The following is a 26,843-nucleotide window of genomic DNA, read 5'->3' on the forward strand; positions in this document are numbered from 1 at the left end:
TTGAGGTTGAGAGGGAATGACGCTTTGGATTGGGGGTTGAGGAGTGGGATTTGATGGTGTATCCATGCGTGCAAGAAGAGCTTGTAGTGTAGAGGTGAGGCCGGTGAGACCGGAAGTAAGTGTGTTTTGTAGTTCCTTTTGGCCTTGGATAATGGTCCGGAGTGTTTCGTCTTGGTTGGAGGGGGTGGTTGCATATGTGAGTTGAGGAGTTTGTGATTGGTTGGGTGGTGGTCTTTGATGTGGTGGTTAGTATGTTTGGTAGTTTCTTTGTGGGTTTTGTTGGTTGTATGGTTGATTTTGTGAGTTGTGTGGTCGGTTTTGTGAGAAATTTTGTGAGTTGTTGCTCCATCTTTGACCTCCTCCATTGTTGTTGTTGTCCCTTGTTGATGATTGTCTCTCCAATTTTGATTATGGTATCCACTCCCTTGATTGTAGCTCCCTTGATAAGGGTGCCCTTGATTAGGATTACCGCCTTGGTAGTACCCTTTATTTGGGCGGTCATAGAAATTATGGGTAGCCGCCAAGGTGTTATCTTCTTGAAGGCTCGGGCACTCATCCGTGTAGTGGGAGTAGCAAGAACAAATGCCACACAGTTTTTGAGAAACCAATTGTTGGTTGTGTTGTTGAGGTGGTGGGGAGTGTTGTTGGTATGATTGAGGTTGTTGTGGTTGTTGTTGGTTCAATTGGAGTTGCCTCAAGATGGATGTCATTTCGCTCAAGGATTGAGTTAGAGTGGTGGTTTCACTACTAGTTGATACCTCATTCACGGTTCTTGGGCGGTTGACTCTTCGTCTCATATGTTGATTGGATTCGGCTAAGTCAATGATAAGTTGCCATGCCTCCTCTGCTGTTTTATATTTGGACAAAGAACCATTGCTAGAGGTGTCCAAGAGAGTTCTATCTTGCTCTCGCATCCCTTGACATATGTATCCAAGCAATACTTGAGTGTCAATCATGTGATTAGGGCATGCGTCTAGTAGCTTGCGAAACCGTTCCCAATACTCGTATAGTGGTTCCGTTTCACCTTGCACAATACAAGACATTTCCTTCCTTAGCCTATCCATCTTCTCCGGGGGCAAGAATTTATCCAAGAATCCTCTTCTAAGTAAGTCCCAATCGGAGGTGACTTCACTAGATAGAGTGTAGAACCATTCCTTAGCCTTGTCCTCAAGAGAGAAAGGGAAAGCAAACAACCATATAGCAACTTCATCGGATCCTTCCCGTCTAGTAGTTGAACATATACGATGAAAATCCTTGAGATGTCGAATAGGGTCTTGTGCGGGAAGCCCGTGAAACTTAGGTAGGAGGTTGATCAAAGCGGTCTTCAATTCAAAGTTTGCATTCAAGTTGGGGTGAGTTACATGAAGGGGTTGGAGGACATAATCCGGTGCACCCGCTTCCTTGATGGTAACTCTCCTCGGAGCATCCATGGTGTTAGTACCTAAAACAAAAGAAGAGTTGTTAGTGATATTGATGGAAGTATGACTAATGCCTTCCTTGAGTGACGGTTCAATGTTCACTTTTAGTAAGGTGGTTGAGGTGGTGAAAACCTCTTCACCTTTCCCAAACTTTAGCCGCCTCCGAGCTTGTCTAATATGAAACAAAGTTCGTTCTATTTCCGGATCAAAGGGGACTAAGCTCGGATTCGGTTGTGAACGCGTCATGCAATGAAGGGAAGATGAGACTCATGGTAACGATGAGGGGTTAGTCACTTGAACAATTTACAATGAAATGCAACTATGTACATATATACACACATTTATTCCAAACAATAGCATGGCACACTAAGCAAAATCCCCGGCAACGGCGCCATTTTGATGAACGAAATTTAGCATGCCGATTTAGAATTCAATGATGAATACGATCGTGAGTATAGTCTAATCGACACTTAAACTTCGCACCAAACAATCCTACAATCTATAACCGAGAGTACTAGTCTCCCGAGTCGTCCTCCCTTGGAATTGCTAAAGTGTGCATCTTATTGATTAGAAAGCCTTGTTAGGATTCCTTGAAGGTTTTAGCAAAGTAATAAGAAACAAACAATCAATCATTAAAAGACTTGGCTTAGGGTTGGCATTAGAAATTCTATCCTTATAGTTCCTTCAATGATGACAACAATTAGGCCTTGCTTCATTTAGTTAACCCCTAGGTATAGAGGAAAGTCAAATGAGAATAATCAACTTGAGTCACAAGTCCTAGCTTCACCTCATGGGAATCTAGCTTTAGTGCACTCCAAGTCAATTAGCAATCCCTAATTCCAAATCAACAATTGACACAACTATTCAACTTCTTCTAATGGCCCAAACCCTATGCCAAGTAAGAAATTTCTACTCCATAACTAGTGTTGACATTTTATCAAACATTTGATGAGCAAGAATGAAAGTCATAGTAAAAATGAGAAGAAAAATAGAATTAAAAGTATTGCAACATAAGGAACTAACAACAATTATCAAAGAACAGCAATGAAAATCAAATTCTCAAGGAATTGATAAAATCCAAAAATACAAAGTTGAATTCTAGATCTATGAGAATTGAGCAATTACAAATACTACTTGAAATTGGAGAAGAAGATCTATGACATGAACAAAGTGAATTGAGAATTGCAATGGATCTCACCAAAGAGTGATTGAAAATTCAGAAATTGGATGAAGATGAACCCTAGTGAGAGCTTGGAATCTCTCTCTCCTTCTCCAAGAGTGTAACTAACTATCCCCTCAAAATATCTAAAAATCTAGAAAATGAGCTAAAAAGTCCTTAACCCTTGTTCCTTTGGTCTTCTTAAGCTTTTTCCGCCAAGGCATTTCCCCAAAATGGGATTCCCAACTACCTCCACGCCTAAGTCACGTGACTCTTTAAAAAAATCACATTTGAACATCGGCGCGCACGCGCAATGTACGCGCGCGTGCCACCGAAGCATCTTGTAATGTGCGCGGAGGCGTGATGTACGCGTGCGCGCCCATGAAGATCATGGCTTAGCCGCTACACAAGCCGGCTCATGGCTTGGCTCTTGGCTTCGACTTCTAGTTGCTCTATCCACGCGGACGCGTCAAGTGCGGGCACGCGCCCATGCTAAGATTTCCAAGGCTCAATTCTCATGCTCCCTTCCTTTGCACCCGTCCTCCTTCTCTCTTCCGGTCCATCCCTGCCCTATATTCTGAAACCACTTAACACACAGGTCACGGCATCGAATGGCATCAAGAGAAGATTAGAAATGTATCTATTTTAGTGCAAAATAAGCATGTTTTCATCCATGGGGCAAAATTAGGAAAGGAACACAAAGTCTTGTATTTTCATATAGAAAGCGTGTGGAATCATTGATAAAACCCCTGAAATCAACACAAGATAAACCCTCAAAATGGGATTTTTAACTACCTAGTGAAATGACCATCCAGCATTTGTTAATTGTATATATTTAAACTAAATTGAACAAAATAATCATCCAATTAAGAATTAAATAACCATCTATGTACCTAGTGAATTGAACATCCAGCACATTTGTGGGGTGGAAAGAGTCGATGATGACGCACAGAGGCAGGAGAGGAAATTCAATGGTGGAGGAACAAGAGGTGCAAGTCTTTCCTTTGATGCGTATTCGGCATACATGAACATTTCTCTAATTGGATTCGTCTCTGTCTAAGGTGGCTTCAAAACCAGCATCTTCAATAGCCTCCCGAATGGTCTCCTCGTTAATGAAAATGAGGTAGAAGAGGACCTAAGCATGGTTGTTAAGAACATCTATGACGGCCTCACGAATACCCGAAATACGTTTGATGGATTTTCAGATGGAGCTGACGCAGGTGGAGCAAGTCATTCCAGTGACGCAGAATATGCTTTTGCCATGGACATAGTGTCCATGATGCTCCCTTCTGCTACCATGACGCCCTTCAGGTGCCTCGGCATAGAAGGGTAGCATGGTCGCGGCGAAAGGTTACCGAAACTTGAGCTTCCATCGTTGCATACGCAAGCTAACACTAGAAAGTTGTTAGCCATGGCGGCATGCGAACAATCGGTGGGAGGATGGGCGACGTCGATGAAGTGCGGCACAGCAGCAACAACAGCGCAACGGGGAGGACAAGCGGAATGCGGAGAGGCTGGGCATCGTCGGCAGGAGGCTGGGCGGCGTCGGCGGGAGGATGGGCGGCGTTGGCTGGGCGATGTCGGATCGGATAGCAGGGAAGTGCAGCGGCACCGGGGTGACTGTGCGGACCGGAAATCGCAAATGGAGATGGAAAGTTAGCGTGATATTAGGAGTAACTGTGCTAATTGTGATTTATTTTAATTGCAAATCCTTATTTTTTAAATTTCAAAATCTGAAATTAAAAATAATTAATTACTAATCTGATTTATGATTTTAATTTTAGTTTTCTTTTTTACTCAATTGTTCACGTTGTTTAGTATTCTCATTGTCTTCCTATACTTTTTCTTTTCCCAATTATATGTCACACTGCATTATAAGTAGAACTTTCATTTATAATTGCTCAAACTTGATTGTAATGTTGTTGGTTGTTTTCATACTTTTTGACTCCTTATTTTTCTATACTGGCTTTCTTTTTTACGACTACACGCTTGCTAGAAAATTGAAAAAACTTTTAAGAAATTTAATTTTGGTAAGGCTTTAATATTACTAAATCAAGTAAGTAGTTAATTAGTAGAATTTAGTTTTTTGCATTATGTGATATTCTGATTAGGACGAACTTATGACTTATGACTTGAGTATAAATTCTTACTAAAAATGGTATTATAGATATATTAATATTTTGGTGTACTATTTTGTTTATTTGACTATTTTTATCAAACATAGGTATAGAAACATCAATGAACTCATGCAATACAAATGTATAATTATTATATTTGAACAAAAATAAATATACTTCCTAATATAAAAAATGATGAAAATATAGGTAATATAAGTAGATACTAATTAAAGATGTATCTTTTGTACATAAAATAATATATAAAAGAAAATAAAAAAGTAGCATAAATATCGTGGAATGCTAAAAAATTGTGGTGCATGAGCATTATGATTGGGTCACTAATTAATTCTGTAATTAAAAAGGACGTAGGATGATTTATTGTTTACCCAATTGAACTTGTCTGTCCCCACAACCACCCCTACTCTATTTCATTCTACTTGCTTCTTTCTCTCTCAACCTCAGGCTATATATTTATACTATATCTTGTAATACGGTAATAGATTTATTATTGAATACCTTGAACAGAAGAACATTTTTTCAATACATTTGTCCATCAAATCATATAGTTTTTTCCTCATGAATCCGATAGAAGATAGAGAAAAAGATGTAGAGGGAGAAGAGAACCTCAGTGTAATTGCATCACCTTCGTCATCGACAACAGGAGACACATATATCAAGACCCCATTAAGATCATCAACGTTAGTAAATTCGCTTCGCGGATGTGGCCTTTCCAATGTTCGCATTGACACGGAAAATCTTAGACAAAACCTTACAATGCCACAATACCTTCGTTGTGCAATGCGTGATAGCATTCGTCTTCAAGATCTCATTACTGAAGAAACTCGTACAATTGATTCTGTGGACAATGAGATCACCGCAGAGCGAACACCCCTCGTTGTCTTCATCAATCCCCGTAGTGGTGGCCGCCATGGTCCTGTCCTTAAAGAGAGGCTCCAACATCTCATGAGTGAGGAACAGGTCATTATCATTTCATGTCTTTTTTATTTTAAATTCATAATTCTAAAAAAAATTTAAACTTAGCACATATAATTTATTTATTTCTTTGTTTATGTTTTTTTAGTAAGAAATTATTCTATGATATAAATTAAATATGACAAAACTCTTAACAAGATTCTTTTCAATATATTTAATATTTAATATGCGTTGAGTTTTTTCTATCAACCCGTTTTGGGATTTTATGAGGTTAGAAGTATTAAAAAAAATATTGGTTGAGTTTGTCTTCTTGTTGTAAAGTTTTTATTACACAATTACAATATTATTTATGTATGTTAAGTTGTGATGCAGGTTTTAGATTTAGTAGATGTGAAGCCAGATGAATTTATCCGATATGGGTTAAAATGTTTAGAGATGCTAGCTGATAAAGGAGATACCTGCGCTAGAGAGATTCGTGAAAGAATAAGGATTGTGGTATATGTTCATTGTGTTCGTGATGATTGAATTATTCCACATGATAGAATGTAAAATATATTTGTATTTTTGTTGAATTCTCTATAATCACAAATTTTTTATTTTATAATATTAAATTCGTTATCGAGTACCTCCTTTTAATACTTACAACACTATTAAAACACTATTAACTTAGTTGATCACATATTACTATATAAAAAGATGAGTTATGCTATGTGTACACCAAAATCAGCCACCAGTATAAAATACATATTGGAATATAAATACACATTGAAAATAAATTAAACCACACATGTATTTATACACAAATACATTGGTGACTGATTTTAGTGGCTGACTTTGGTGTACAAATAGAATTTTTGTAAAAAGAATCTTAGGCTAGAACTTTTAGATAGGCATGTAGACGAATATCTGGCTAATAAAAGTTGTGATTGTACATGATGAAAATAAAATAACCCTTGTTAAGTATGTTTTTATGATTGATGTTAAGATATTTTACACAAAGAAATACTTTTATTATTATTTTATTGATGGCATTGAATAGATACGGTTGGATTGATAGGTTGCTGGAGGTGATGGTACTGTTGGATGGGTATTAGGATGCCTTACAGAGCTTCACAAATATGGTCGGGAACCAGTTCCTCCTGTTGCAATCATACCACTTGGTACAGGCAATGATCTTTCTAGGAGTTTTGGATGGGTAAGAAATTACATAAATTAAAAAATGATACGTTCATTGAAACAAAAGACTAATTTATAATGTGTCTTTTTTTCTTGTGGTGTTAGGGTGGTTCATTTCCTTTCTCATGGAGACAGGCAATAAAGAGAACACTTTACAAAGCAACTACTGGTCCAATTTGTCGTTTGGATAGGTATATATTATAATATAAATTTAGATCTTATATTTTGTTTAATTGATTGCTCAAGAAAGAATTGTTTAGAGCTTAATATCTTATTGGACGTTGCTTGATTTTTGATATGATCTTCTTTTCAAATGCAGATATTGAACGAACATGATTAACATATTATTATAATTTATTATGGAAATACTTTCTAGTTTTGAGTAGCTTGGGGCAAAATTAGACAATTCATGAGACAAGGAACAATATGTTTTTTTCACTTTAGTGTTTGTAGTATTTCTCAAACTTTCTTTATTCTTTTGAATAAAGTGAAATGTAATAAATTAAGAAATAATAAAGGATACATATGGACTATTAAACTTAAAAAAGTTAATACATTATGATGTTAGTCCCAAAATTTTTAAAAATGACAGACGAAAAAATTACAAAAGAGATAAAATTTTAATAAAAATATTTAAAATTGTGGTAGTGACTGTTATCCTCTACAACTACACTAGGAATCACCTTAGTTGAGTGTTTATTTTCATGTATAATATTTGTAAGTAAAAATATTATATGCATTATTTTTTATAAATTTCTTTTGTATATTTTCTACATTTGGTTTTAAAAACAGTTGATGAAAAGTGATAAAAAATAAAAAAAAACTATCTTTTGTAGCATAAATTTCTTTTATTACTATAATTAAAGACCATAGTCATGCTTTTAACAAGCAGACTAAATCATTTTGCACCATCTCCAATTTTAAGAAATCAAGCATTATTTAAATATTAATTATTTTGACAATTTTCATGCAGTTGGCGAATTTCAATTACAATGCCCAAAGGAACAATAGTAGAACCACCACATTCTTTGAAGCAAATAGAAGGGTGCACTCTTGATGAGGTTGCAATATAGTTTCTTATGGAAAATTATACTAATTTTTCTAAAATTTGGTAAAAATCAACATCATCATCATTTCCTTTTATATGTTCTAGTGAATTTAATCTCCTATAAATCAAGAAAAAAGCAGAATTCATAGTGTTTATCTTACAAAATACAGGAAAATCAAATATAATTTTACCAAAATATCTTCACTTTAATTAAAGAATATTATGTTAGAGATTTTTTATATAAGTTTTGTTCTAATATGCTTTAACAACATGCATTTTAATCACTATCACTGTAATTATCCCATTTGAAAGTTCATAACTATTACTACAAATATCTTTTTCAAACTTTATGTATAGTTCACACAATTGTATAACAATGACATATATAATAACAGTCCTTTACATAACTAGATTGTTGACACATATTTTGATAGTGAAAGCTTAATTATTATGAACTAATTTGAAGGATATTTGTTCTTAAGATAAGATTTTATAATAAGAGCTCCTTAATTGATTATGTATTTTTTCAGTAAATGAACATATAAAGTAAACATGTAATTTATATAATAATTATGTATATTTATTTTTTTATTTGATTTTTTTATGTTCAAATTTTACTTACGTTATACCTTGCAACTTATGAATTTTATTATACTTGCAGGACATAGAAGACGAGGAAGGACTGCCGGAGAAAGTTATAAGCTATGATGGCGTCTTTTACAATTATTTTAGCACAGGTATTTTGGTATTTTTTATTTTTTTTTATATTTTTATAACCACATTGATTATAATACTGAACGTATCATGTTCACCGTCACATTTCAAAATTTGAAACATAAAAGTTTTCAAATACTAAATAATATCAAATTTATTAAAATCTAAAACAAATGTCTAATTTTATTTGTTGATTACTCTTAGAGATTAGTTATTTCAGGAATGGATGCCCAAGTTGCTTATGGGTTTCATCATTTGAGAAATGAAAAACCGTACCTTGCACAAGGTCCAATTGCAAATAAGGTAACAACTCATAGTTTTTAAAGCAATTTAAAAAAAATCTTTAAAATTGTACCTTTGCACAAGGTTGAATTGCAAATAAGGTAACAACTCTTAGTCTTTTCTTCTTTATTGTTGTAGATCATTTACTCAGGTTATAGTTGCACCCAAGGTTGGTTCCTTACTCCGTGCACAAGTGATCCAAAGTTAAGGTAAAAATGGAGAAACAAAAGTTCTTATATTTAATAGAAATAATTGTTCTTATCATTTTTTATACTTGTTTTTTTTAACATTAATCTTAGCCTTAAGTAAAAAATGCTTATTTCACTTATTAGGTATAATATTTTTATTTTTATATTTTTATTAAATTAAAAGAATATACACATAAATTACCACAATATAAGGAGAACCTATCGAATTTTTAGAAGAGTAGATACACACAACTTTATGTCTTTACCTTTCTAAGTTATAATCCACACTTAGAAGATATATTGAACTCTTAAAAACTCCATTATGCATAGTTTTTTTTTCAAGTTTAGCATATGTTCCATTAAATCTCAACTAAAACTCAAGCGCTTGTCTATAAACATTGTCAATCCATTAACAACTATACTTGAAACTTGAAGTCACCTTGATCTAATTCAGTATATTATTGATAAGATCTCCTATAATTGTTATTAGCCTTTGTTAACATCAAACAATACTCTTTAATTAGCTTTTGAAGTGGTTGCATTGTCCAGACTGAAAATAAGTCATGTCTAGAGTTCAGAAAAATTGTCCTGCGGTTTTGATATACTCAATTTAGTCTCACAACTTAGCATTGTGACTCATGTTGGTCCTTGACCTTGTTTTATCATAGAATCGTTAAAAACGTGCTGAGATAGATTGACAGCTGCCACGCTAGACTTTTCAATGACTATTTGGTGTGAGAGTTGGAAATTTTTTACCTCCATAGCTATTAGATAGTCTAGTGTGGCAGACGTCAGTCAATCTCAACACACCCTTAATAATTTTGTGACAAAAATAGGACCTAGGAATAACGTGAATCACAAATGCTAAGTTGGGTAACCAAATTGTGTAAATTGAAACTTCGGAGATCAGATTAAGGTACACGTGTAACTTCTAGAACTAATTTGAGTATTAACTCAAATTTTAAAATAAATAAAAAGTTACAAATATTCTTAATTAACTTTCACATATAATGTAACATCCTAACTAATGAGTCCATTATTGCAAAAACATAATAGGCTATTAGTGAGAGCATTACTAAGACCGGTAACATGTATCTTAAACAATTGTATAATAATAATAATAATAATAATAATAATAATAATAATAATAATAATAATAATAATAATAATAAATAATAATAATAATCTGCGAGATCTTTTTTATACATATATGAATATTGTTCAAATACATGAATACAAAAGAAATGATACGGTGTAAGAATGAAAAAATTTTCAAATTGAGAGGTTCAAATTCAAATAATACAAATGATAAAATAATTATAAATGCATGTAAAAGATAGGTAATAAGTCCTAAGGCCTGACCTGTGAAAAGACAACCTAAAGATGAACCTCAAACTAGAACGACCAGGGATATATAAAATCCCATCTCTTGGCTTAAAACTCACACAAAAAAATACATCAATAGTGAAAGAAGATTGCGAAGAATAGAATAAACACAGGAAGTGGTATGAAATTTGACTTTAAAATTTGTTAAAGTCTACTATGATAAAAAATCTAAACCATGGGTGAGAAGCTGACGGTTCCTAACAGGGCTTTGAAATCAGATAATAATTACATAACAAGACATGGGCCCTAAACATTCTTGGTCTTAACCCCACTCTCAAACCTAAAGGTCACAAATCTAAACCTTAAGCACCACTCACTAGCTCATAATCTTAACCATTGACCTACAATCGCCCTTCCAAGTCCATTTCCTCCCATTACCATTTTTGTCTCTTAACAATCCCCAAGCATAATTCAAAATAATTGACATTTTTTGCTATCCTAAATACTTAATACTTGAGGGTTCAGCTAAAATCTTTATTCATACAAACTCTTTAGTTTTTGTTATTGTTCCTTTTCTCTAATTCTATACTTATTCTCTATCAAATTTATTTTTCTCACCAATCCAAATCAATGCCTTCAAGAATCAAAATACTATCGAGTTTCAACACCACTCCCTCTCTCTAAAACCTCCAATTAGTTTAGGAAAATACAAATAATAGCAAACACAACCAATTCACAATTAAATCAATTAGACAAGTAGCACATAGTTGAACAAATAGGCAATCTCTAATAATTATGCAAATCCAAGCAATCCAAACAAATGCACATGATGTATTCTTGTCCTACTGGCCATGAGATTATGTGTCGATTATTATGTCAGAACTTGACACATCTGATAGTTAACCCCAGACATAATTTTCTAGCTGTGCATTTTGTAAGGGGTATCTAAAATCAAATATATAATGTTTATAAAAGTCAAAGGAGAGTGTTCTGTCACATTTTCTTGGAGAAAAATTATCCAAAAATTGCATGTCTGACCATACTTACAAATTAGAAGAGTTGCATATATGGTCACGGTATCAAATTCAATAAATATCAAATTGATAGCACATTAAGTCATCGTGAACTGTACGCATCCATGTTTGATTGTCATTAATACATGGAAAATATAAATGATTGATATGATAAAAAAAAATCAATATCGTTATAAGCTAACTCATGGTCTTTCCTTTGTCATTCACGTCATCAATTTTATAATCTTATACATCCACGATAAATTATTATCACACCATGAAAAACATGCTCATACTTGTTATCTCTTACATCGAAAATCTCAATTCTACAAAGCTTTCCTCAAGCAAACAATTAATTTATCCTCAAATTAAATAATACGCATTTTAATGACTCTATCTCAAATTAATTTTTTAAAATGTGTATAAACTTGAGTTAAATCAAATATTCTAAAATTATACAAGTTTCATAAAACAAATATATAAACTCTCATACCTATTTTCTAAAAATATAATCTTCATAGAAATTATTATTCGATTATAGTAAATCAAAAATTAATATCCAGTCAAATCAAATCAAATATCCAAGATCGACATAATATGATTCTTTTTGTAAAGAGACCTTTAAACTTCACAAGATTCTTATTTTTTCTCTTATTATTTGAATGACAAAAATGCTCTCTCGAACTCCTCTCAAGAACACTCATAACATAAAAAGAGTATACATACAAGATGGACATTTTTATTTTTATATACATATAGCTATATAATTTAACTACACAAATTGTCCTCCATGGCTACATGTAGGCTATTTTTATTCAGTAGGTCAGCAAGATCATCACTATAACCATTTACAAAAAACAAAAAGGACAATATAAGAAAATAGATTAGGACTGAGAACCTAAAAAAGTTGTTAGAAGATTTGATAAAACTATATTGTTTATTTACTTGCCCTGATTTGTACCTCTTACCCTTATCCTTTTTTCTATGTATTATACTAATTTTGTTGACACTTAATTTATATTTCTATGGTTCGATAATAATACAAGAACTTGTAATATATATAATGTATACCTTTTGAAAGTTGGATCATGAATTTGTGTCAAATTTTGGCTAAAATCTAATGCACTAATAGTTGATTCTTATCCTACATTCTTGTCTGAGTGAGAAAAAATCCATAAATCTTAGAATTATGAATTTATTTAACCTAGAATCAAACAATTTAATCACAAGCTATACTTAAAATAATAACATAGGATATTCTTATTTTATATCATAACATAATCATTGATATTAAGGCCTTTAATCTTGTACTGTATAAGAGTAATTATCATTTTTTAAAAATACAATAAAATTTAAAATTCTATTTGTTTGTTAATATAAATTTTATTTTATTTAATAAAAATGATACCTTCGATATTCTAACTTAATAAAACTATAGGACAACAAAATAATATTCAAGGTCAATTCTATAATAAAATTAGTTTGTGTATCAAATATCAAGGTTTTTGTTTTATAAAATTAATTATTTATATGGTATAACATGTTATTAAAACTCAATAATATATAAAGACCAGAATACTCTGATTTGCACTTTTTTTAGAGGGAGAAGAAAAAGAAGACATGTCTAGCTTTAAAAATTATTTCTTGCCTAGATATACAAGAATACAAGATATATACTTGATATTGTTATTAGTCGTTATATAAATTATCTTTATGAAGTATTTCAAAATCAAGAGAAAGGATAAATTAATAAATTTTTTGATGTCCTTCATGAAGCACATAAAATTTATACACTAGATAGTAATGACGACACCTATTTAGAATAAAAGTAGTTAAATATCTTAACAATTTGCAATAACATCACTATGTTTAGAGACTTTTTATTGGATTAATTTGTTTATTGTATCAACTGTGCTAATATATTATTCAATTAAATAATTTTAACTTTTTTTTTATTAGCCTGTGTCTCAAATAAATATTTTTGTGTATATGATATATTTTTTAACAAATTTTTAAATGGTAGGAGTTATTTCAAAATTATATCAACTCAGAATTTTTATAGCATTTTAAGAAAAATAAGTTCAAGTGGCAACACTTGTATTATTTCTCAATGAATATGCATATTTTGTTTTTTTTTTTTTATTTTAGAACATGCAACCTCTTCACGGTCAAATTTGTTGCCTAAGATATTTGTATATTTGACTCCTTGACCAGATGAATGACAATGTACATAAAATAGAAGAGATAAAATTTGACAAAGAAATAATTATTCATATTATTCTATTGAAAAGATTCGAGACATAGTTACTAGACTATACATTTTTAAATATATTGTATTTCTATTCAAACAATATTGTGGTGTAATAAATCTATTTTTTTATTTAACTTCTATTTGTATTGGATTGAAAATATGCTAAATATGTTCTTACATCTTTTTCTTTTTCTTTTTCTTTATGCCTCTTATTTTGTTTCATGATATAAGTTTAGTATTTTTTTAATTATGTAACTTTTTTCACAATAAGATTTTTAAGCATTACTAGCTTTATTGATTGTGACATATCTTTTTTCTATTAAATTAGGTCCTTTTCTTTTAGTAGAATATTGAAAAAAATGTATATATTAGCCTATATATATATTTATCCTATTCATAATCAATAAATCTATTTTAATTAAAATATTTTGGTATTAGGGGACTAAAGAATATTTTACGGATGCATGTCAAGAAGGTTAATAGTTCAGAATGGGAGCGCATCCCAGTTCCTACAAGGTATACTACTACTTATTATCATATATGAAATTTGTATGTTAATAATTTTTAAAATAATAAATAAAAATATGTTGAACAGATAATATTAATTCCTTATATTAAATAATTATGTTATTTGTTTTCAGTGTTAGGGCAATAGTAGCCTTGAATCTTCATAGTTATGGAAGTGGACGAAATCCATGGGGTAATTTGAAACCAGAATATTTAGAAAAGGTAATATATGTTTGTTACATTTTGATAATCACAAACTACCAGAAACATGCATGATAATTATGATACAATCCAAAATGTCTCTAGAAAAAATTAAGTGCTAAATGCTTTGCACGATTTGAACTAATAATAATTAACGCTATGTTATATTCGAAATGTTTAGCAATAAAATAGATAATATACAATGAAAGCAACAGAAAATTATGAAGATCCTAAATAATTTTCTAATATGTGAAAAACATGATATTATGCATTGAAAGCTATTTTGTATAAATTATTTACAATATTTATATTTGAAACTATCATAATTTAAAGACCCAAGAAACAAAACAAAGTAAGAAGCCATAAGTTAAAAATTTCTAGTACCAAGAAAATTAACTAAAATAAAAGAAAAGCTTAAAGGAAGGAAAAAAATGAACACTAAAACCATGTCTATGTCTTGCAACAACTTGGTGAGCACCATTACTTCTACAATGAACACGATATACAAGCAAATCATAGAGGTTGGAGAATGTCTACGATTTAAAGTACCAAAGGGGTAGTAGGGTGCTCATCATAAATATTATAGAAAGGTTAGTGAATCTAGTAGATGTACATAAGAAACTTTTAGAGTGATTACTCATCTAGAAATAGTTAAGGCACTTAGAATTCTCTCTTATCCTTGAAGTCTTTTTGGAGAATAGAATGGTGATTGGTATAATAGAAATGTCTATAAATACCTCACTTGTAACTGATTGACTTTGCTTGATTATTCAATCAATAGAGATCAGTCACTCTCTACTCTTTTCGTGTTCTCTTTCTTTTCTAATTATATTATTCTAGGTTTTCAATTCTCCAAACTAGATCTAATACCTTTATGGTATTAGAGCTTAGATTTTATCACTTTCATAGCTATTGAAGGCTCAAACTCTTCAGATTTAGGTGGTGTTCAATCTCAAGTATCCCTAAGCTTCACTTCGATTCCAATTGCGATAAAATTTGATGAATAAAATTACCTGTCATATAAAATTCACAATTAATGAAAAAGTATTTTTAGTCACATCAATAGAGAGGAGATATCAAAAAAGTTTTTTATTGCAGCAGATGTAGCTTTAAGATCAGTAAATCTAGAACAAAGAAGGTGAAAACGACAAGATGCATTATTGAAGTCATGGCTCCTAGCCTTTCTGACGAAATCATTCACAAGGATGGTTTGATGCATGTTTGCTCATGAAGTGTGGAAAAGACTGGAAGATAATTTTGCTTCTTAGATAAATGCGAAGGTAGTACAGTTGGAAAATAAATTAAGCAATATTCAAAAACTTGGTTTGGTAAAACTTTTTGAAGAGGTGCTTCAAAAGAGTAAGCACCTTGTTTTGCATTTGGTAAATCAAAAAGTTCACGTACTTGCGCTTGCAACTTTTAAAGGTTAGGAGTGCTCTTGAAAGCACATAAGGGGGAGCTTTTCAAAGTTGGCTTGTGCTTATCAAAATTAAAAAGTCTAATGTAACCTCATACATTAATTAATATCTAATTTTAAGTCTTATGTTAATGTTTATTATAGTCTTTTTAAATTTTAAAAGTTATTTTACCAAGCGCACTTGATGTTGCTTGTGCTTATTAAAAGCTATTTTTAATTTGAGAGTAATTACCCAAATTAGTCTCCAAGGATTTTAAAATCAATCATTTTAGTCCCAAAGAAAATTAATACACAGATCAATCCCCAATATTTTTCTCCATCAGACTTAACAGTCTTCGGTTCATTTTTTGACAAGACTCACAAATAGAGAATGCTGAGTTGGCACACAAACTCGCATACGTGGCAGTTAACTGTCCACGTATGCAACGAGGACAAATTAGTCCCTGACGTTCTAATTAAAAACTCTAAACCCTCCATCACCTTCCTCCATCTCCCTCCAGTCGCACTTCCTGTCGATCTCTAGCCACGCATCCTCTATATCAAACTCTCTCGCCACAGCAACCACAACCTCCACTAACTTCACTCCATTTCCAAAATCTCAAGCATGAAAGCTATTGATGACGGAGATAGCAAATCCCTCTTATCCCCGTCCCCCTCATCCTCGACTTCAGATCAGCGGCCAATTTCTCTGGGTCGACTGCGACAAAGACTATGTCTCCTCTACCTACCGCCCAGCCCAGTGCTTCCTCACCGGCTCCACCTCCTGCATCACCTGCAACGCCCCTCCCCACCAAGGATGCAAAAATCACATACTGATGATTTCTCTCAGAAAGATTCCAACGCTTCCCTATGATAGATTTTATAGTAGCTAACATTTTCTCCATATCAGGAAAGTTTTCTTTGATCATTGTGACATTCTTGAAATTATTGAACCATGAATGCAAGAGAGGGAACTTCTCAGCTTCTATGAATTTCACTTCATTAACATCTTCTATAGTGACTAAAACTTTGAAAATTGACCCAAAAGCTATGTCCACATATTAATAGTATCCCCACTGAAGAATTTCCTCTTATCACCTAGGCATTGATCTTCAATAACTTTGAGACCAGATCTTCTCTATTGGGTTCTCTTTTTCTTCACCAGCATCGCATTTGAAGTAGAGCATCACAAATAATGCAGGAACTTGTAAACATTTATCCCATCATTATTGACATTTTAAACTAATATAAATTCAATCTTACAGATTATGTGTTTCTAAAAACTTACCATTTGATCAGCATTGTTAACCCAAAACCTTGCTTGAGCTTTCTCATACGGATCATAAGGAACCAATGAATTATGTGGCCATATCTCATCAATATATTCAACAATGATAATGGATTCACGTATGGGTTTTCCAGAATAAACAAGCACAGGAGCCTTCTCCTATGCTCTTCCATTGGCTTCTTCAACACCTATTGTTTTGCACTTCCTCTTCTCCTGCACCCCCACTTTCCTCTTCAAAGGCCTCACTAGTGGTGTCTCTAGCATGGCAGGTCTCAGAAGAACCAAAATTGTGCTTCTCTTGTAGGTTTTTCCTATCAATTCAAACTGGTGAAGTTAGTCAATACGACGTAGTCATCAACTAAGACTCGAAATTGAGCTCAGATCAAGTTTGGGTGATATGAATGCGTGGAAGTGGAACCTAACGATGTGACTTCCTTTGTATTTAAGGAAGAAACTATAACTAGTTGGATTAGTGAAAATCCTAGCGGTGTGGTAGATAGGGAAAAGGCCAGAGACGAGGTTATCGTTTCAAAATGAAATGACAGAAAAGGAAGAAAGGGAGTAGAAGGGAGAGTTGTGTGTTCAAGCGAGATCATCGGAGAAGAGGTAGTTGCCGACGTAGAGGGAGGAAGTGGCAACGATGGTGAGTGGGGTGGCAGAACTACAATCGAGGATGTAGTTGTCAAGAGAAAAAAATGGTGAGAATGGAAAAGGGTGGAAAAGGTAAAGAAAAGGAAGAAGAAGAGAGTAGTATGGTGGATGAAGAACATGGATGAGAAGGTGAAGAAGAAAGCCAAAGACTAATTTGTCCTATTCGCACATGTGGACACTTAATTGCCACCAATTCGAGGTTGCGTGCCAACTCAGTATTCTCCGTTAGTGAGTCACGTTGGAAAATGGATGGGAGACTGTTATGTCTAACAGAGAAAATGTTAGAAATTGCTTTGTGTATTAATTTTTCTTAGAAATTAAAATGTTTGCTTTTAAAATCCTCAGAGACTGATTTGGTTAATTACTCTAAATTTAATTTACGAAACATGAATGCTACAACTTTTAAGAAGCTAACTTTTATAAGATATTTTTAAAAACTAAAAACTTTACCAAACTAAGCCAAATTGGCTCATCAGTGAGTGATTATGTTCTTGCAATAAAAAAGTACAATAGATGCTTTAGGCTTAGTTAGAGAACCTATAAAAGAAAATGATCATGTCAAAGCTATCCTCCATTGTTTGATTGAAAATTATGCTCCACTAATCACATTATTAATGATTCAGCCACAAAACATTAGTATTAGTTAATTAGAAGCAGTATTGATGGCTCAGGAATGTATATTAGAAAGATTTCAAAAAATATATTCATTTATCCAAGCAAATATAGCTCAACACACAACTTTGTAACACCCTCACCTATCATATATTTGTGCTTAAGTCACAATGAATAACAGACAAAGTATTACTCAACAATAAACATGTGAAGATTTGATACATACATAAACACATACATATATATTAGAAGTGTTTACATAATTATGAGCCTGTAAAAATTTTGAACAATGAATACATCACTCTGTTGTTAAGCATCCATTTACAAAACCTTAAATAAACATGTAGGTCCATAGTTTAATATATTAGAGGTTTGCAAAAAAAAAATTAGGGGCATACACTAATACTTAATTACAAAATATAGAAATACTATAAAAATATGTAAATAATAAATAACCCCAAATCCTGGTCATAAAAAATCACCTAGATTGGTACTCTGACTAGAATTAGATGATTAAAATCATGACTCTCTAAACAACCCCTCTACCAAATTTTGTTGTACATAAAGAGGGAGAGAGTGCTACTGGCAAAAGAAAAAGGTAAACTTTTCACTCTACTTCTTCTCCACATCACCCGTCCATCAACAAGGCATACCACAATCTGCATCTAAAAAAATTGGAGTGAACAATAACGGCGGAAGCTAAAAGTTCCTAGTAAGATTCTAAAATTGAAGCATAACAACTTAATGAGACGCGACCTTAGGCATTCTAAATCTCAATCCCAATCCTAATACATAGAGACAAACATCCAAGTTGTTAAGATCACTTATTTCTTTCATAATTGCAACAATTCCTCGACTATATTTGAGAGGAAAGTACCCCATCACAAGGGATATCTTAAAATTTTCTTTTCAAATGTACATATAATGCGCACAAATAATTGAGAGGAGAGTACCCCATCACCTTTCTTAGGAGAAAAACTATTCGAAAATTGTATGCCTAGTCACCCTCACAAATTAGAAGAGAAACATATATGATCCCAGTATCCAAATCAACAATCTTCATAATTAATATCATAGTTATACATTATGAACCATACGTAATAACAAAATTCTCATAAATATATTCACATAAAACTATTTTCATTTCATCCATGTTTAACTATCATTAGAACATGGAAAATACTCATGTTACACACCTCATATATTAATTATCATTAGGTTAATATCAACACAAAACACCACGAAGGCCATGAAAATCTATCATCAATTTGTTTTTTAAATTAGTAAGGGTTTCCAATTATACAATTCAACTATTATCCTCATTACTAAGATCATAAAATCCTCACTAATCACACTATCCCTTTTTTGAAACTCACCAATAGAGGGTATCCTTAGTCGAGCATAGGTTATAGTTAGGTTCAGGCTCACCAGAAAGATCCATTTCATCAAATCAGTTAGCAAACCATCGCTTACATAGCTAATTCCATGCACGTGGCCAAATTCTCTCTGTCAAATGTTTCATGTTGGCTCATATACGGGTAATGTCAAGTATGTGTCCTTGAAGCTCTTGACCCTTCGTGTACACGAGTCCTATTGCATAGGAATCATCTTTTTCCTGCTAACACATTTTGCATAATTCAAATCTAACCTCCAAACTCTCAGCTACCAAGATTACGTCTTAAAAAGTCATTCAGCCTCTTTTCTTCGAAGGAAATAAATTAGACATCCCTAATTTTTTTAATAATACAAAGTTTATAAACCTTATATAATTTTCAAGATTTAATGGGTCAAGTTAGGACCTACCAAAATTTTTTCAAATTACTTAAATTATACATATTTCCCTAAACAAACCAACACTCAACCGACCACTTCTTTTTTCTATTACCCAAACCACATCTCACAACTAATTTTCATGTATAATTTAAGCATTTCAAGCCTCATTCATTTTAACTCAACTCATTTCAACAAAATCAATATTATCAATAAAAATTTAAACTCGAAATAAAAAGCACGAATTTTCCAACCCAACGGATTTCTTTCCTTTGTATTCAATTTTCAAGATTTTTATACAACCATAACTCAAACATGATTTCACAAATGGCAACTATAATTTTACAAATCACACATTCTAACTTTCAAACAACATCAACATCATCCAACTAACAAGGAATTATGATATGTTATAAGGCCTCTAACCTAGGGTTTTTAAATAACATTATATATAAATACCCAAAATTAAAATTCATACCTTAAATGAAGATCCTCCTAGCCTTTTTAGCCTTTTTTGAGTTTTTCTTTGTCTTAATAAAATCTCATTCAATTACTTAATCAATTTCATTAAATTCTCAATTATAATTTTTAAAAAATTAGAACAAATGAGAAAAAAGGGATTCCTTCACCTTACATCACAAAAATCTGACATCCAAAGCTCCAAGAACAGGAACTATTCTGGCTCCTTTTTCTTATTTATTTTATCATATTTTATACCAAGATTCCTAAAGTGTGTTCAATTGCTTGTGACAAAGGAACTCATTTTCTTAAAAACAATTACTTCATCATGCTAAGAAAATTATATTGTATTCAAATTATATCTGCAAATCTCCTAACTAAAAAAAAAATATTTTCAACCTATTTTAATCGAGTTTGGAAGGTTTAAAATTGTTGAAAAACCAATTTATATTTAGAAAATTAGCTGAATAATTTTCTGAGCCTTACAAAGTAATTTTGAAAGAGACAATTTTAGATGAGGCTATCAAGAAAGAAGAGAAAAAAAATGTTCAAAGAAAGTATATTGCTATTCAATGCTAAAAGATCATCAATTTAAGATAATAGATATGAGAGTTCTTGTGGAAGCAAAGTTGACAAAGGCAATTTCATTGGAGTTAGAAGCAATTTCCATGAGAGAACTTAGTAATTTGGAGAAAGAAAAAATTTGTCTAAAAGAATTCAGTGTCAAGTATGTAAAAAATATGGTCGTATAGAATTAAACTACTGCCATAAGTATGATGGAAGCTACATCGAAAGTAATGAGAATCATAGTGGCAGATTAGTAGATAAGTAAGTACAAATCTCAACAACATTATTGTTACACCAGCTACGATTGATGATCCAAGTTGGTATTCAGATTTAGCAGTAACGTAGCATATGATATCCAACTCTTGGTGGTGGACAACTTTTAGGTTTGCAAGTTAACCATATTGGAAAGGCGTTTTTAAAATTTCATTTGAGTTCTAGAGTTTTCTTGCTAAATAAGTTGCAACATATACTTAGCATAACTAAAATTATAGGACACCAATGAAATACTTCGAGGAAAAATGGATAAAGGCCTCTATAAAATTTTTTATTACACTTCTTCGAATAACAAACCTGCAGCGTTAGTATCAATAGTAAATGAAGATAGATTCTTACTATGACATGCATATTTAGGTCATAAAAATAATATAGTGTGAAATGTTCTTAAGATTTGTAATATCTCTTTTTATACAAATAAAATTGTATGCAATGCCTGCTATATTAATTTTTTTTAATCTCTACAACTATCTATGATCAGCCTTTGCAGCTGGTATAGTTTTATATGTGGGGGCCATCACATATCTCAGGCAATATTGAAAATATATACTTTGTTAATTTCATTGATGTTTGTACCAAATAAACTTGCCAATATTTAATTCGTGCTCGAAGCAAACACAAATTAATTTTTAATCAAATTCATAAAATGGTTGAACTGCAATTTAATAAGAAACTTAAGATACTTCAAAGTGATACTTTAAAATACTTAAGCTTGTGCAAAAGTTTTTAGGAACATACAAGGAGTGATTCTTAGGTTTTTGTGTCATGACTTCATTAGCAAAATTACAATGTTGAAAGAAAACATCGACATGGATTGTAGACAGAACTAGCTCTCCTAGCTACTGGTGGTATATCTACAAAATATTAGAAAAAAATTTTAACAACAGAAAGCATCAATAATTCACTACCTACTCTTACTCTTTCAAATATTTCTCTTCATAAAAAGGCTTTTGGCAAGCTACCTCCCTATAATAGTCTAAGAGTATTTTGTTATCTTTGCTTTCGACACTTGAGACCGTATATAAAGGAGCTTGGTTGAACTTGCTTAAAAAATTAACTTGATTACACTATATTTCCATATAAATATTTATTCTTTTACATTCTTTTCAAACAAAAATATTTTTTATTTAATTTTTGTAAAGTAAGAATTATTCATGAGATGCTTTGATTGTATTTACTTAAAACCTTTTTATCTAGACTTACCTTATTTTCCTTGACGATTATATTATATGTTATCAATGTTGATATTGTCATTTGATAATGTTCATCTAGATGTGCATCTAATTGTAAACTACTTTATCTTTTTCTTCCATAAATTGAAAATTTGAATTTTTGTTTATTGTATTGTAGAGAGGATTTGTGGAAGCACAAGTAGATGATGGACTTTTAGAAATATTTGGTCTAAAGCAAGGATGGCATGCATCATTTGTCATGGTTGAACTAATTTCAGCAAAACACATAGCTCAAGTAAGTACTCATTTTATTATGAATTTTTTTTTGTTATTAATGAGAACTGCACAATATTTAAAGGCCTCAACATAACTTTTAACCTACATTCATTGAATCTTATACTTAAGGTAGTTAGGTAGAACTTTAGTTGCAAACTTCATTAACTACAACGTAACACGAAGAACAAATTATAGAATGAGTTTAATTAATAGCTCCATAAACCATATGTGTAGTAGCAATGTCGTTGTCAACTCCAATACAATGCTATAATGAATGATTGTCCTTAATTATATTCAATTTTTTGATACTCGATAATTCTACTGAAAAGAACTTGAAAGTAAAATTCCTCAAAGTTAAGGCAAAATGATAAAGTCAATCTTTCATTATGTACTCAAATGTAATTGAACCAACATGTCACCAATTTAGGTGAGGAACATAGATTTCTTTAACTCTTATCCCATAGTCATTTCCATAGCAAGGTATACATCACATAGTTTAGAGTGAGTTAGGTAGAACTATTCATATAGTGTCAGATCAGTCTCGTGTGCTAATTAAGTTTCAAGGATATCTATTTTATATAGAGCATGACTTTGTAACTCTTAAGACGTAATAACATTCAAAATATTTGTATAACTGTTATTAGTCAACCATCTAATAAATAAGGAGTTAGTTACCTTCAATGTCTTGTTCAGTAGTCATTAGAAAAATTTAATTTTATCATCATAATTAATACTAACCATCTTTTTAACCTAAGTCTTGAAAATCAAATCACTCAATCATGGTAAAATCATTTTTGCAAATTATAAGAGTTTTAAACTAAACTCCAACTTACAATTTTCACCTTTTTCCAACCTTCAAAACCAAAATTCAAAAGCTAAAAAGAACATAACCAAAGAAAAACCAAAATAAAGTTAAAATATAGAATAAAGAAATTAGAGATTTATCAAAAATTTGATTGCACCATATTCTATGTTCAATTGAAGCAAAAACCGAAAAACTCTAATTAACACAATAAAATTATGATTACGTCAAGTCTATATGGAACATTTTAAAGAAAAAGTTAACATAAAATCTAAAAATTATGCAATGACATTGCTAAATTCTATGTAAAAAGAAATATTGTTATTGAAATATCATAAATCATTATTACACACATAGTTTTTATAATTGTTAATATTTTCATATATCATAGGCTGTATGTCTAGAAAAATACATCGACATTTAAATTATTCATTTTTAAAGTTATGCACACATTTCATTCTTTTAAAACCAACTAAATTTACAACTACTTTTATATGTAATACATTGCAATGGAACATGAAATATATTGTAATCAAATTTTTAATAAATTTTTAATTCTCTTATTCTTTGTATGCCATTTAGTTTTTCTTCTTATATGTTCTTTCAGCTTTAGAGTTTTTTTCTTATTTGAAACTAATTTATAAATTGGGTGGTCTAAAAAAAGATAAAAGTTTTTAAATTGGGACTTATTTAAAAATTTGTGATTTGCAAAAATGATTTTACCATAGTTGAGTGATTTGGTTTTTTAAATTCGGGTTAAAGAGATGGTTAGTGTTTACCATAATGACACAATTGAATTCCTCTAATGGCCATTAAACAAACATAGAGAGTAGCAAATTTATTACTTATGAGAAGGTTAGTTAGAAATCACAATTTATATAATCCTAATATTAAAATTTATCATGTAATATTCTATTATTGTAAATTTGCAATGAAAAGGAGAACATTCTCGTTAGAAGGACTAGAATATTCTCATTAAAATAAAAGATCTGTTGTTTTATTTTAATTTTTATAAAATTTTTCTTTGATTCTAGTCATGTAAAATTTAAAAGATTTCTATTTATTCTAATTGTTAATTTGTTTCATTAGCATATAACCTACAATGTCATTACTTAACAAAACAAACTAACCATGTGGAATAAACTTTTTTTTTAATTTTACTCGATAAAAAACAAAAGAAAAATTTGATAGGTGCCAAAAGCTTATTTAAATAGTGGGATAAAATTAGAAAACTATTTTTAGTAATGTTAAAAGTAAAATAGTTTTAAAATTATAGTGAAAAATTATTTCAATAATTATAAAATTAAATTTGTATATTATCATTATGTTATCTACTAATCATAATTAAACAAACTAACTAATTTAATATGATAGTAAAAAAAATTATTCTCACAAAAATACTTCTCTCTTTTATATATATATATATATATATATATATATATATATATATATATAATTGAATAAACTAACTCTAATTTAACAAAACTAAGAACATTATATTATGACTAAAATATAGTTTGATATCTCTGTATATCTCTCTAGGTGTATGTAAATAAAATAAGCAATTATATTTTTGTTTCTTTTTTATTTTGATTTCGATAATAATTAGTCTCTCTTCATGTTCATTACATGTAATTAATCTCAACAACTTGCATATTCATATTCTAACTTTCTTTTTAATAAGTTAAATACAATCCTATAATATTATTATTAGAATAAATACTAGACATACTAACACTCTCTAACAAGCATTAGCTAACGTACATTTTGGATCATTTTCATTATTAGTTATATAATACAAGAAATAGCAAAAAACTCGTCAAAATGAGTATCAGTAGAATTAATAGCTATGAGGACTAAACAGGAATCCACAAATTTTCCACAGAAAGTGGAATTGTCTTTGTGAATAAATGAAAATAGGGACAAGGTCATAGATATTTGTCCCGTGAAAACCCATTAATTTCGGTGAATTTAAAATTACTATATTGCTCTAAATGGAGCTTGAATTTGCAATGATTTTGTCCTTGACATATCGGGTAGAAAAATACCATAGAAAACCAATATATATATATATATATATATATATATATATATATATATATATATATATATATATATGTTGGCAAAAATATATTGTCATTATTTTTGATAATGCTACTCTATATATGATTTTTTTATATTGTATGTTTAGATGAATTTATAATAAGAAAAGGAGTGACTTTATCAAAATAAGAGTGATAATATCCATTTCTATTATATGTTGAAAGGTATTGTTACATTTTTTTAATTGTTATTTTTTATAATGAACATGTTATTAATTTTGTTGAATTGTGTTAAATTATGTTAAATTGTATTAGATTGTGTTTTGTTGATTTATTTTATGATTGTTATGATATATTATTTTGTTAAATTTTATAAAAAATTTTAAAAAATATTCATAGATACTCGTGGGTATCCACTTATTTTTGTGGAGATAATTTATTGGGACCCACGATTGAAATGGAAAAAGAACAAGGGACATCCTTTTAAATGATGATGCCATAGGGGATGGCTACCTACCCCTGTAGGCTTTCTTATTGGTAAGTTCTAGCATCTCTTAACAATAAAAGTTTATTGATTAAATCTTTCAGGCAGCAGCAATTCGATTGGAAATTAGGGGTGGTGAATGGAAAGATGCATACTTGCAAATGGATGGAGAACCTTGGAAACAACCATTGAGCAGGGAACACTCAACATTTGTCGAAATAAAAAGGGAACCTTTCCAATCATTTATGGTTAGGGGAGACTGATTATTTGAAGATTGGTAGCTCTATCGGCGGGAATCATGTAAAATGTGCATTTCAAATGCAACTTTGGCATTTTTCTAAGTCTGTTAAAAGTTAATATTGTCGAAATTAGTTCCATTTAGTTTATCCCAAAAGAAAATTATAATCTTAAATATAGTATGGAATATTATTTACTACAGTGGTAATGCTAATATTTGAGGATATGAAACCAAACTAATACAACATAAGTGACTTTTCTATTTTGATGGATTCTATAGTGAAAAAAGAAGTGGCACCATATGCCAAAAAAGATTATTTGATCATTGATATATAAGATAGTGTATGTTATTAAAGCTAATAGAAACTAAAGGGAATAAATAGAGAAAAGTGACTATAATGTGTTGGAATTAGTTTTGATATATAGCTTTTTATCTTAGTGTAATATGGGGTAATGGCAAAGGATGGAGTATTTTGCTATT

General features: G+C 30.9%; 1 protein-coding gene across 1 annotated transcript; it reads left to right on the top strand.

Moving 5' to 3' along the window:
- Nucleotides 1-3,988: 3,988 nt before the first annotated feature.
- On the top strand, nucleotides 3,989-26,388 carry LOC130965844 (diacylglycerol kinase 4-like). The gene is made up of 13 exons (XM_057890606.1): nucleotides 3,989-4,232; nucleotides 5,284-5,672; nucleotides 6,000-6,122; nucleotides 6,685-6,822; nucleotides 6,909-6,994; nucleotides 7,777-7,864; nucleotides 8,513-8,588; nucleotides 8,786-8,868; nucleotides 8,986-9,056; nucleotides 14,064-14,141; nucleotides 14,267-14,354; nucleotides 22,700-22,816; nucleotides 26,230-26,388. The coding sequence occupies exons 1-13, from the start codon at nucleotides 3,989-3,991 to the stop codon at nucleotides 26,386-26,388; spliced, it is 1,740 nt and encodes a 579-aa protein (XP_057746589.1).
- Nucleotides 26,389-26,843: the final 455 nt, after the last annotated feature.

Source organism: Arachis stenosperma, chromosome 3 (genome assembly GCF_014773155.1).
Source record: "Arachis stenosperma cultivar V10309 chromosome 3, arast.V10309.gnm1.PFL2, whole genome shotgun sequence".
NCBI classification, from domain to species: Eukaryota; Viridiplantae; Streptophyta; class Magnoliopsida; order Fabales; family Fabaceae; genus Arachis; species Arachis stenosperma.